This window comes from Xiphias gladius, chromosome 8 (genome assembly GCF_016859285.1).
Source record: "Xiphias gladius isolate SHS-SW01 ecotype Sanya breed wild chromosome 8, ASM1685928v1, whole genome shotgun sequence".
NCBI classification, from domain to species: domain Eukaryota; kingdom Metazoa; phylum Chordata; class Actinopteri; order Istiophoriformes; family Xiphiidae; genus Xiphias; species Xiphias gladius.
In genome coordinates, this window is record NC_053407.1 from 8381357 (window position 1) to 8393429 (window position 12073).

General features: G+C 42.1%; 1 protein-coding gene across 1 annotated transcript in view; it reads right to left on the minus strand.

The window, feature by feature from the left end:
• Nucleotides 1–9642, minus strand: part of ccnd2a (cyclin D2, a) — a 17310-nt gene extending 7668 nt beyond the window's left edge. The window contains exons 1-3 of the mRNA XM_040132225.1: nt 9212–9642; nt 7624–7839; nt 4165–4370 (exon numbers count right to left, since the gene is read on the minus strand). Of these exons, the coding sequence (XP_039988159.1) occupies nt 4165–4370; nt 7624–7839; nt 9212–9610 (821 nt within the window). The 5' untranslated portion in view covers nt 9611–9642. The remainder of the gene's footprint in view (nt 1–4164; nt 4371–7623; nt 7840–9211) is intronic.
• Between the last annotated feature and the right edge of the window lie 2431 nt (nt 9643–12073).

Genomic DNA, 12073 nt, shown 5'->3' on the forward strand with positions numbered 1-12073 from the left:
ACTCAGGTCAAGGGAAGGATGCAGAACAGTTCACTTTTCTCAACATTGGAGGAGCACAAACTGGTAATTGTGACTGGTTTAAATATTCGGAAACTCTTTCCCTCTCTGTCTGTCTATCTTTGTAGATGATATGATTTGGACGATTAGGAGCCTAGCAGAAGTAATTATAACCCTCTCACTGGAAAAAACAAAAATTTGTTTTCATAGAGAAAGAATAATACGGAGAGACACTCTAGCTTCATGATAAACGTGTTCATGTCAAACTAGCTGCCATTAACGTTTACTTTACTTCAAATAACAAATATCAGTCTTTGAGGTTAACGTGACCTCCAAGGTAAACACGTAAGGTTAAAAAATGTTTTGATTTGTAGACCTTTTTGGTGGGATAATTGCAGCATCCAGAGAAGAAACCTCTCTCTTTGTGTTTCTGGTGTGACTCAGCTGGCCACAGTATTTATAGTGTGGTGCTGATTACACCAGCGAGGTGAAGGGGTGGAACTCAGGACATGCCACTCGATGATTCACTGTGTGTCACATTTTTGGGCGCATACTGTCAGGAAGCTTCTTCCTGCTTCATCTGTTGACGATTCAGCCTGACCGGACGTGATTCCTCACATCAGTGGAGCGTGTGGAGGGATGACAATTTGTTGGACGATGTAGCTAATTTGTTGGGGTTCTGACTCATCAAACATGAAGGGGGTTTTATGTAAACAAACAACAGTAAAGACCTTTTCATTGACCACATCTGAGATGAATCATTCATCTCTAGAATGCCGAGCTGAACCTGGAGGGGATTCTCTGTGCAGCAGCCACTTGGAGAGGAAGCTACAGGGAACATTCCTGCCTCTGGAACTGCCAAATGAAAGAGGACTTATGAATCATTTCAGAATATTTGAGTGGTCACTGTTGCATAAAAATGGGCATGTTAGCCTCCTGAATTTGGGACACACAACTTGGAAAGCTGTGTGGGATATAGAAATATCTGTAGGGACAAAATCTAAATTTGTCAATCTCTGATGACAGCTTTGGATAGCTTTACAGATCCACAGTGCATTTCTTCATTATTTTGAAATATAAATGAAATACAGTGGATGAGCTGTATTTCAGCATGTGATCCAACTTTCTTTTGGGTTAGAAGCTGCATAACAAAATATACCGTATACTTCTGCAGTGTGCAGAGTATAGGAATCCAGGCACAACTGTGTGAAAGTTTAGAAGTGCAGGGTTTATAAAAAGAGCAAATAGCCAATTCCATGGCAAATTTGTTACAATTGTACAGGAGGGAAAGTGAAGCCATGCAGTAAAGCTTGACTTCTCTCATGTTTGTTAGCTAGTGAATCATTAGTTTGTCTCGGAGAAACTAACCAGTTAACCATCAAGTTACTTCACACAATCAAACGACACTCCCACATGCCAGAAAATATTAATAAAATACTATTCACAGACAAAAGAACAAGTACTCAGTTACTTAAATCGCTCGTTATTTACATCCCTACTTGTAGCAAAATTGTCATTGTCTCTTCCAGGACAACTGACTCTCTCTTGGACAGCACTGTTGGCCCTGATCCAGAATTTCCTTTTGATCAGCTTCTGTGAGTATTGTCACCATTGCACGCATACCATTACAGCGAGGGCTATTGGAGTTGGTTTAAAAAAATAGACCATAATCCCTGCCAATATGGCAAGAAGACGGAGCTCAATAACTGATGCACACAGGTTTGGGTGCATCTGTCTGCCCCATGCACCCTGTCCATTCTCCCACTTTACCTCAATTGAATAATAATAGAAGAGGAAGCTCGGAGTGCTTGGTGTCTGTATGTAGGAATGGAGGTTCATAATCTCCCTTAATGAGCTTGTTTCTGGGCTATTATCCGGCGGCCTCCCTGAGGGAAGTGCTGGTGCTTCCTATCAAGTGGCCCTGCAGTGCTGACCCTCGCATGGCTCTGCATATGAAATGTAAGGGCCAAGCCTTTTGTCTCCTTTCTCTCAGCCTCTAGCTGAGCCCCCGAGCCATTTGCATAGTCGTGAATGGACCAGAAAATGTTATTAATTAATACAGAGCCAGTCTGCGCCACCTGACAAAATCCCACCGAGTGGCTCGAACGGAACTGTTTCATCAAAAGAGAGGAGCCATTAGGAATGAGAGGCCTTATTCTCCACTTCTCCTCTTCTCTCTCTTGTTCCCTTGAAAACAGAGAACCGTGGTTTTATGCATGTTTTCATTTTCAGTATATGGGCAGTAATGGTGGGAGTAGTGTTGGGTGGTGGGTTGAGTGGACTGTATGAAATAGGAAGGCCACAGGTGACCCGTTGTCAACTGTCTTGCAAATGTAAATCATCCTGAGAGATCCCCTCCTTCTGCTATGCCTTTACCTTCTCAGCTTCGTTCAGATGATGTCTCAAGGAGGATTCTCACCGGATAACCCAAAGATTTACGGCTGGGAACGTTCCACAAATGAGGTTTTGAATTCCCAGAGATCTTCAGATGCACCAAATTGTTTACTAACTCACGCTCTCTCTTTCTCTGACTTACCCTCACTCTCTGTTTGCCTGGATACAAGTCTGAGGAGAGCATACACAGATAAATGGCCTGTTGCTAATCCAGCGCTATCTCCAGAAAGTCCCTCTTCTAAAACACAATGTCAGGAGGATGACTCCAGGAGGCTCGTAAATTTATTTCCACTGCCTCATTGAAGCAATTAAGGACAAAGTGAACGCTGAGTCTTTCACAATGTTGCTTTGGGAACAGGTCCGATCACTGACACGCTGTCATTCCGCTGGCACAAAATGAGTGGTGAGAGATGTGGGGTGAGACAGTGAAAGAAAGAGAGCAAGAGATAATAACGGAGAATGAAGAAAAGGGAGGTCAAAAAAAAGTGTAAAGAGGCGTTCTTCTTCAATACTCGGCATGAACTTTTGTTGCAATCTTTTCATACCCTATCACATCCATTGCGCAATAAGTGCAGGGGATTCCATCACTTTATTTTGTAAATACCTGTCACCTCCCTTGTATCTATTCATCTAACTATACACACACTCCTCTGAATGACGTCAAGACAAGGAACTTTTTCCCATGAAGGGCTGTAGTTTTCATTTCTGTTTGAGCCTTGCAGAAAATGTAGCCGGTGGTGGTGGTGATGGGGGTCGCTCAGAAAGTGAGAAGGAATGGATAGCCAAACAGCCTTATTGTAGGGGAATTGTGTAATTTTTCTCATTATTGTTAAGACAAATACTTAACGTTACGAGTTTCCTATCACTCCCTCTGCCTTGTCTGTAGCTTTGAATGAGGTGTTGAAGGTGACGCAAACAGGAGAAACCTGCCCTATAGAGAATCTCAAAATGTAAAAGCTCTCACGTCTTCCAGCTGTAGGGCAGGGAGGCGTGAGAAGTTGAGGGGGTGAAAACATGACATGCCTTAGAATTAGCAGTGTAAAAACAATACACTCCTCTGGCTTTCCCTAACTCCCCGGTTCTCTCCTGCATCTTCTCCGCCTTGACCGAGCCATCTCTTCAGATCATGTTAAAGGCTCCCTGTCCCTCCCATGACTCGCTGGATGTTTGATCTTGAGAAACAATTCACCTCAAGAGCAGAAAGACAATGGCCTGCCTGCCCTCCACCCCTGTCTATTCCTCTTCTCGACCCTGTGCGACATGGGAATGCCCCTCAACCAGGCAAAATCTGCTTTGAAGTGTTACTGAATGCTCTGGAAGCCACTGATATGCCTCTAAAACATGACCATATACCAGCCTGGGAGAAGACAGTTGATGGACATCAGACCTAAGAGTCTAACGCTGAAATGTCTTCCATGATACGTGCTTTTACTAGGCAGATTATTTCCCATTGGAGGTAAAGCATCTCGCTGAAGCTGAACAGAGTTGTTTCCGCGTGTTATTGAGTGAGGAGGGTTATGATACGATGCTGAAAGAAGAATGTCCAGATAAAGATATTTTGCAACATGAGAAAGTATGTTGATGCAAGCCATTATTGCTTGGTTTGACTTGGCAGCTTATCCATGATCAGTGTCACTTGCAACACCAATCAGAAAAAAAAAAAAGCAAAAGATATGTAATCAAAATGACACTGCACTCTGTATGGTCATCTTTTGGATCAGTTTTCCCAATTAAACATCACAATTCATTAGGACAAAAAGCTGTTATTCATACAGGACATTAAATTCTGTATTTGACATCAGCTGCCATTGTGTCCTACCTGTGGCACAGAGGGCGATGAACGTCTGGACATGTTTCCGTATAAGTGCCAGCTTATCCTCAGGAAGCGGCAGCCTCCTCACAATGTGCTCGATGAAGTCGTTCGGCGTCACTGCTGCCAAATTCCACTTCAACTTCCCCAACACCACCAGTTCCCATTCCTGGAGAGAGAGAGAGAGAGAGAGAGAGAGAGAGAGAGAGAGAGAGAGAGAGAGAGAGGGACAGAGAGCAAAGAACAGAGAAGAGATGGCCGAAAATGAGAAAGACCGAGAATGTTTAACTGACATAAGGTGCAACCACATATTTACATACTATAGCAGTTTGCACACAGCTACTTTACTGCAGTTGTTCAGCCAGTTGCACTGCAGCCTGATGTGTGTGAATGTGACTCTGTGGGCCCCTGGCCCCGTACAGTGGCGAGTGTGTGGAGGTTAAGCATTATTGTTATTACATTAGTCTCTGCTTGGCTGGGCCTGGGACAGAGAAACACCAGCAGCGCCACCAACCCAGGTGACCTCACAACACTGTCTCCCTCCCCGTCTGTCTGTCTGGTGTCTGGGGACTTTCCTAAAGAGGCCCACCAGAGGTTCTACTGTGTGTGTGTGTGTGTGTGTGTGTAGAGTGAAAATGGATAGGAAGGCTGTGCCTGTTGAGCAGGATCAGCAATACATTTGCCGTATCTTAAAAAGTTAAAACAGTATTTCAACTCTTATCTCAATCCATCATTCATTTAAACTTTCAGATGTATTGTATTGTATGTTACAACAGAAAATGTGATTATTTTATCTTTACTGCATCTTGTGTTTTGCTGCCAATTCTGTTAATGCTCTTTGGTACTTAAAAATAAATTCAGCTTCTAAGCCTGTGTTCTGCTTCACATAAACAATGACAAGTTCCAAATATAGGTCAAGAAATGAATTTAAATCATTTACAAAATATTTGTGGCTCAGAGGAAAGAAAATCCTCGGGTAGCATTTGACACGAAAAGCTTTAAATCAAACATTACTCATCACGTTTCTTTAATATCATATTTTGCCAGAATTAACTGCTCTTAACTTCTCAAATCATTTTAATGTGGATGTCTTGGGAACATGTGATGACACATGTAAGCCTAGATGACTGTCTGTGTAATGTGGGTGGAACACTAGGTGTGGCGTTGCCTTCTCTTAGAGTGTATTGTTACTTTCACTTCCTAGAGGAGGTGATTAACGGAAGAGTTGGTGACTAATTTGGGAAAACATTTCGTGGTTTGATTCTGGACTGCAGCCTTGTGACTAGGACTATGGATGCTCTTCATTTTCCCATTCCAGAAAGAGAGAGACAGGGAGAGAGAGAGACCACATGGACTCGGTCATGAGACAATTCAACATGGCTGCCACTGACCCTGCTACTAGCCTGCAATTTTCTAATCAAAGTGACCTTTTTCAGCCTTGTGATGTTTTCTGGTCTCCTTGATGTCTAGGACATGGATGCAGGGGAGGGACAGGTTTTTAAAACAAGGATTTTGTTTATACCCACTATTACTCATATGGGAGTCATACTCATAAGAAGATAGAAAGCCCTGTAGACTTAAAGGTGAAAGACGTCTTACAACGAGGTACAACCTTGTTTGCAAAAGTGTAACCAATAGCGCGAAGATTCAATTATTTGATCGTATGCAAATCATAATGCCCCAGTAGTAGTTTGTTGAATGCTGCTGCTCTTATGCAACATGGCTGCCTCCTGCTCTCAAAAGCCTTTTCCATCACTGCCAGCGTGCAAGATTCAAGCCTACAGCAAGGGCTGTGACAAACCTTGCAACAGAGGCTCTATGCTGACATAGTGGCAGGCAGGCACCCACTTCCTTCTGCTACTGCCTTCCTTTGGTCACACCTTCTTTGTAACATTGCGGTTCTCTTTACAAGAAATTGTTACCAAAGATGAGGACAAAAAAACGATCACATGCCCTGAGCAGCTGATCTCTGTTTCCTGTATCTGCATGTCAGCCAAAATACTGCCTTATACAGAAACACTGAGAGGAGGCCTCAGCAAACCAGTTCAAGGACTGTGGGCTTTGTCCTCAGATTGAACATAAAGGTAGGACGGACTCAGTTTTCTTGCAAAGTGCAGCACTACATACTGTTTTACATGACCTCAGCTCAGGCTAACAGTGCGGCATGTTTTCTTTTTAATGCACACTCTGTTTACTTGTAAAACCTACAACTACATTAAGCTGAACATTGAAACCTTCACTGAAGTGAGGGGAAATTAATTCTGACACAATATTCTCCAGCAGAAATACATTCGAGAAAATGATCAGAAGCCAACAAAATCAACAGCAGCTCGTCAGGAACTTGAAAATACTGCTGCAATCAGCCCAGTTGGTAGAGCCGCCAGTCAGGCAGTGAGGCAGGCCTACAAACATCAGCCACGTCTGAATCATAATATGTGGCCTCTTTCACAACATGGGTGGGATTGGCTGTTGTTTACTAAGGAATGTTTATGTAGCACCACAGAGCAGTGGGGAAATACTTATCTGATGTGAAACTGAGTTAATTAATCGGTTTGTGCTGGTGAAAGCAGCTGGGGTTATCTGGCCAAAGCGCCCTTATCAAGTAAATAGGATGCAGAGGAATGACATTTTTGGTGCTCTAAATGACACAGAATCTACCCTGCATCATCAGTTTTATATATACAGTGGGGTCCAAACTTTCCCCATTGACTTGAATGGGAAAATGGTCTCAGACTTTTGGATCCCACTATATAGATGTATATATATATATATATATATATATATATATATATACACGCACACATATGTATTTACTACAGGCTACATTTGTGCATTCTAAAATGTGTGAGATTCAGAAATAGTTCAGCGTGACATAACATCAGAAATGTGTGCATCCATGGTTATTTTTGGATGAAAGCTAAACTGTAAAAGGCAAACTTGAATTTCTCGCTGTCTCTGCCTCTCTAGCTGACAGGAACAGAGTCAGAACTTTGGCTGGAGTTCAAGCTGACCTCGTTGCTCTGTGCAAATATCTGCCACTAGATGGCGATGGAGACCATTACACAGACGATGGATGAATACTGTAAAGCCCAGAGGGTCTTGTACAGTAAAGAGAGCCCTTGTGGAACAATGATGACGGCACAGTCCAGAGTGTACACTGGACAACAGATTCAGTGAAATGATAACAGGTCTGGTGTTTAGTATGTGATGTTTTGAGCTGTACGGCTAATATGAACATATTTTAATACCTTAAAACAACTGCAATAAAAACCTAGTTTCCAAAAGTAAACATGATGTGGAAAAAAATGCCAGAAATATGTCATGAAACTATGCTTGTCTTTAACCAGCCGATGGTGACAGCATGAATCCTCAGAGATATCACTGTGAATTTTGCAAAGTGTGTTGAACCAAATGTTGCTTACCAGCAGCTCTTGTGGTCTGATGGAGTTATCTGTGTAGATGCAGAGCTTCTCTGCAGTTAAAGGACGAGTCTCTTTCAATTTGGATGCAAGAAACATGCAGACTGCTCCGAGCAGCTGCAGGTTACACTTTTTGGTGGGTACCACGGCTAAAAATCTGTCTAAGTAGTTCATGGCCAAGGGAAAAACTTCTTCCTCGCACTTCTGTTCCTCACAAACCTGAATAAAGAGACAGCAGACAATGCAGCAATGTTCAGCATTTGGAATCAGTAACCCACCCTGCATTGACCTGACTTATTTTCCAGCACTTCAAATGTATGTACAACTTTTGTGAGGTAACGAAACAAAAGTCTAATTACATAAAGAGCACATATAAATTCAATGACACACATAGTTGGGGCCCGGCCAAGAATTTGCGCCCAGCCCTAATCGGTTGCGACATCAGAAATTAATTCGAAATAGATTATTTTACAAAGAATGAAATAAGTCTCCGACACATACTGTCAATAGAGTCACATTCCTGCAGCTCATTGACTAAGAAATGAATTCAAGTCACAATCAGCCAAGCCAAAAAAACACCCCGACAGCGCAGCACACGGAAACACACTTTTTTTCATTCGTCATATTTTCATAAAATAATTAAAAATATAAATAAATTATCTAGACCGGCTTTTTTCGTATCATAATGTTCAGGGGGGGGTTCCACATCATATCCGACAATTCATATCCAAATCCATACACGATAAATATGAATAAAATGTCAAAATAAAAGCCAAGTAGCAAGAGGTTGGTAAGGTGTGCGTCACCGCCGACCCGATATGTTTATTTCAAAAATTAATTAAAAATCTCCGGTTGGTCGGACCCTGACAATATTTACATGAAAATAAAGCCCAATGCCTCAAGATTGTTTACAGATGGATGTTGACCAGAAATATTTGACTAAGTGACAAAAATCGAACATAATTCCAGAGTGAGGGGGGAAGACCGAAAGGACAGATAAGGCCCTCGCCCCTTCCGACATTTAAAATAGATACCTAACATATTTGCAACGCTTTTTGTGATCATTTCTATATTCCGTGGACACCCAAGAGCCTCCTCTGCCAATGCCGATGGGGTTTAACCGCTGTTATTGCGTTTATGACACTGTAAAGTCCTCTTAAAAGCACAAGCGCTCCTGTAAAAACCAACATGGCGATAGAACAGCGCAGGGCAGCATTGCATTGGGGAGTGCATACGTGTGCATGGAAATATTCAGGCTATCTAAAATAATAACATTAAAGAATCAACAGGCAGCGTGTACAGACACCATGTGAAGCATATAGAAGAAATTCTCTGGTGTCACGGATATCAGAGCTCGCAGTTTCATAAACGCAGTCTACATGGCCGGACTTTAAAAATGGTAAGAAATTACGGAAAACGACACATTTGGTTAATATGAGGAATAAGCAGTCGGCAATGAGAGCTGTAAGTCTTATCTACTCTCCAGAAATTGCAAACAGAGCTCAGCAAAGCAGCAATGAAACAAATCAGGAGGCTTTAAAGTCGAGCACGGAAATAATAAGACTTGTCAGCACTCGGTGTTTCGATATACCTCCAACATCCAAGTAGCGACCATCCTCCTCATAAACGGCTGTATATCTTTCTGGACGCCCTTGAAATAGGAATACTGGGGTAGAAACCTCTCCTCTATGGTCAGTAAGCTCTGCAGGACTCTGTCATCGCACAGGAGGTTCGGATCAGGACGAGCTCGTATGATGGTGTCCATTTCGAGGCAGAGCAGCTCCATGGTGCTGGTGCTTTCTCTTAAGTAAAAAAGTAGGATTTCTCTCTCGGAAACGTAAAAGCAGAGCAAAAATGGGACAGGATGGCAGGGAAAGTCTATTAGAGGCATAAAAAGTGAGACTGCAGGGGCTCCGGAAGAGTAGTCCTGCCTCTCCTTGTTGAGAACTTTTTCCTCTCTCCCCACAGTTTGACTTCTTTCTACTTTCATCTGCCTGCCCAGATCGGACGCATTTCAAGCCTGCCCTGCATGCGCCGCTGACGCAATTCACTTCATTACCTCTGTATAGACCAGACGCAACATGCTGCACTCCCGTCCCTCTTTCTTCTATTCTGGCATGCAAGACAATTTTCTCTAAACTTGTTTCATTTCAAAATTTAAAAAGCTGACACCTTCCCAAAAGTAGATACACAACACTATGGGGAAAGGTGCAGAATAGATCCATCTAAAATCTAGCTTAACCAGATGTTTTACACATTTACTGACTGATTTGGGTTGAAATAAACCACACATATATATATTTTGGATATATCAATATATGGGACTGATTCATGTTTAATGAGAGCAGGGTGCTTTCAGGTAAAAGAAAAACTCTTTTTTTTTGTAGATGGATCTCTTTCTGTTGGTGCTTGATTGCCTTAAGATGACACACAGAGTTACATTGTCACTTAAGGTGTTTTAATTAAATGGATGTCTCATTCATTGTTGCTTTATAATTACCCATATTTACAGCATTAAACGGCTTCGGGAACCCAACTTTACGCCCTAAAGTGCAGCAAGTGCCCCCTTGTGAAAGTAATTTGAATATTAGTTTGGATTAGAAAGAAAAACCTGAAGGAATCGACTAATTCATATTCATTTCTGGCTAAACCAACTTGTCTGTCAGTTTTTTCGAATGGACTCGGTGAACCTCCGCTCGGAGGATGACGCATGTAGATCCTGTACGTATGTGGCCATAAACACTGCACTTACAGAGGCATGTGCGAGCGCACGGTCGCGCGCACAGGACGGACCCACCCACCCACGCTGTCACACACACACACACACACACACACACACACACACACACACACACACACACACACATGGTCTTAAGAAATATTTTTTTATATATAGCAGCCACAAACTCCTTGTGGTTTAAGAGATAGCTTTCTAGGAAATTTGAAGCAGCCTCGAATTTTTTTTTTTGGTTTTTTTTCGGCATACCCCTCTCTTAAAGATAACAGAAAGATGAGAATCATTGGCTTTGTTCAGACCAAATTATATCAACCAATTCACCAATTGCTGCTATAAATCACCTTTAAAAAAAAAAAATTAGACCTTTGCAATAATTTACATGGGGAAACAAGCAGGTGGAAACGAAGCTGAGAGTGTAAGTCAATGAGCAGATAATTAAAAAATTACTGCCAAATGATTTAGCCTCACAAAGAGAATCTACATGGGTAAATATGCTAATCCCTCTCCTATTCTTAGTCAACTTCAAAGACTGAGCCTTGAATGAAACGAGCCTTCAGTGCATCAGGGGAAGACTGGGAACTGTAAAGTCCTCATAGCTTTAGAGCTGTTAATTTCCATCCAAAGCTTGTTGGCTATATAGCAATGCTTGTGAGAAAAGTGGGGGAAATGTCTCTTTAAAGTTTTTTTTTTCAGTCTAAGTTGTTTCCTCCTCCCTGTGTGTCTATTCGCATAGCCAATAGTTCCTCAGCGCTCGACCGCGGCTGTGCGATTGTTACTGGGCAGACTTCTTCTACACCTTCCTCTCTCTCTCTCTCTCTCTCTCTCTCTCTCTCTGCTCCTTCCACTGCTGTGGTCATTTGTCAGTCTCACGCCTTAACGGGTGTCGCTGCTGCTGAAACAGCTCATCTGACACCGACATCCGAGCGTCTTGAGTGGCATCATGTAGGACTGAAGTTGAATGAATTCTTGTTCGGTCAGAAGAGGAGCTGCGAATCAATTTAGTCGCACAGTCACTGGTAAAAACTTTCAAGAGGAGAGAAACTTTGCGTCTCGAGTGACACATTTCCACATCCGCTGCACTCTTAATTGTTGCAGATTTTTTTAATTTTATTTTTTTTAATTAGAAACAAGAGTCAGTATCTTGAATCACGGCAGAATGAGACCATCCCACTGATATCAAACTTCGAATTTAGAAGAAAAAAAAAAATCGAAATGATTTCAATCTTAATTGAAATTGCTTTCCATTGAAATTTTGATTTCTATACTACATAGTGGCATAAACTAATGATTATATGGATCTTTTCCCCACTTAATTAAGGCAGCAAAACGTATATAAATCCTCTCTCGACTTTAAATGATCACATTTCTACTTTCATACATAGTGGGCTAAGATGAGAAGAAAAATAATTTGAAAGTAATCCAAAGTAAGAGCTGTGCTATTTCTGATAACACTGACTACTTTACAGAGTTTAAAGAAGCCAGACCGAATCAAATGTGGCTGGGGTGCTGCGGTGGAGAGGCAGGTGCTCCGAAAGCTCCACATATCCAACTGCGTCAGGTGCCTCCAGCTCACCGGGATGCGCAATTACGCATCCCAGAGCCACAAACGCCCACTTTCACTCACGGTCATCTTAGTAAGATCTTAGTAATGTTCATAGTTTTCTTTGTTACAGGCAAAGGAGTAATATGGAGTAATGAAAAAGAAAAATCACGGGT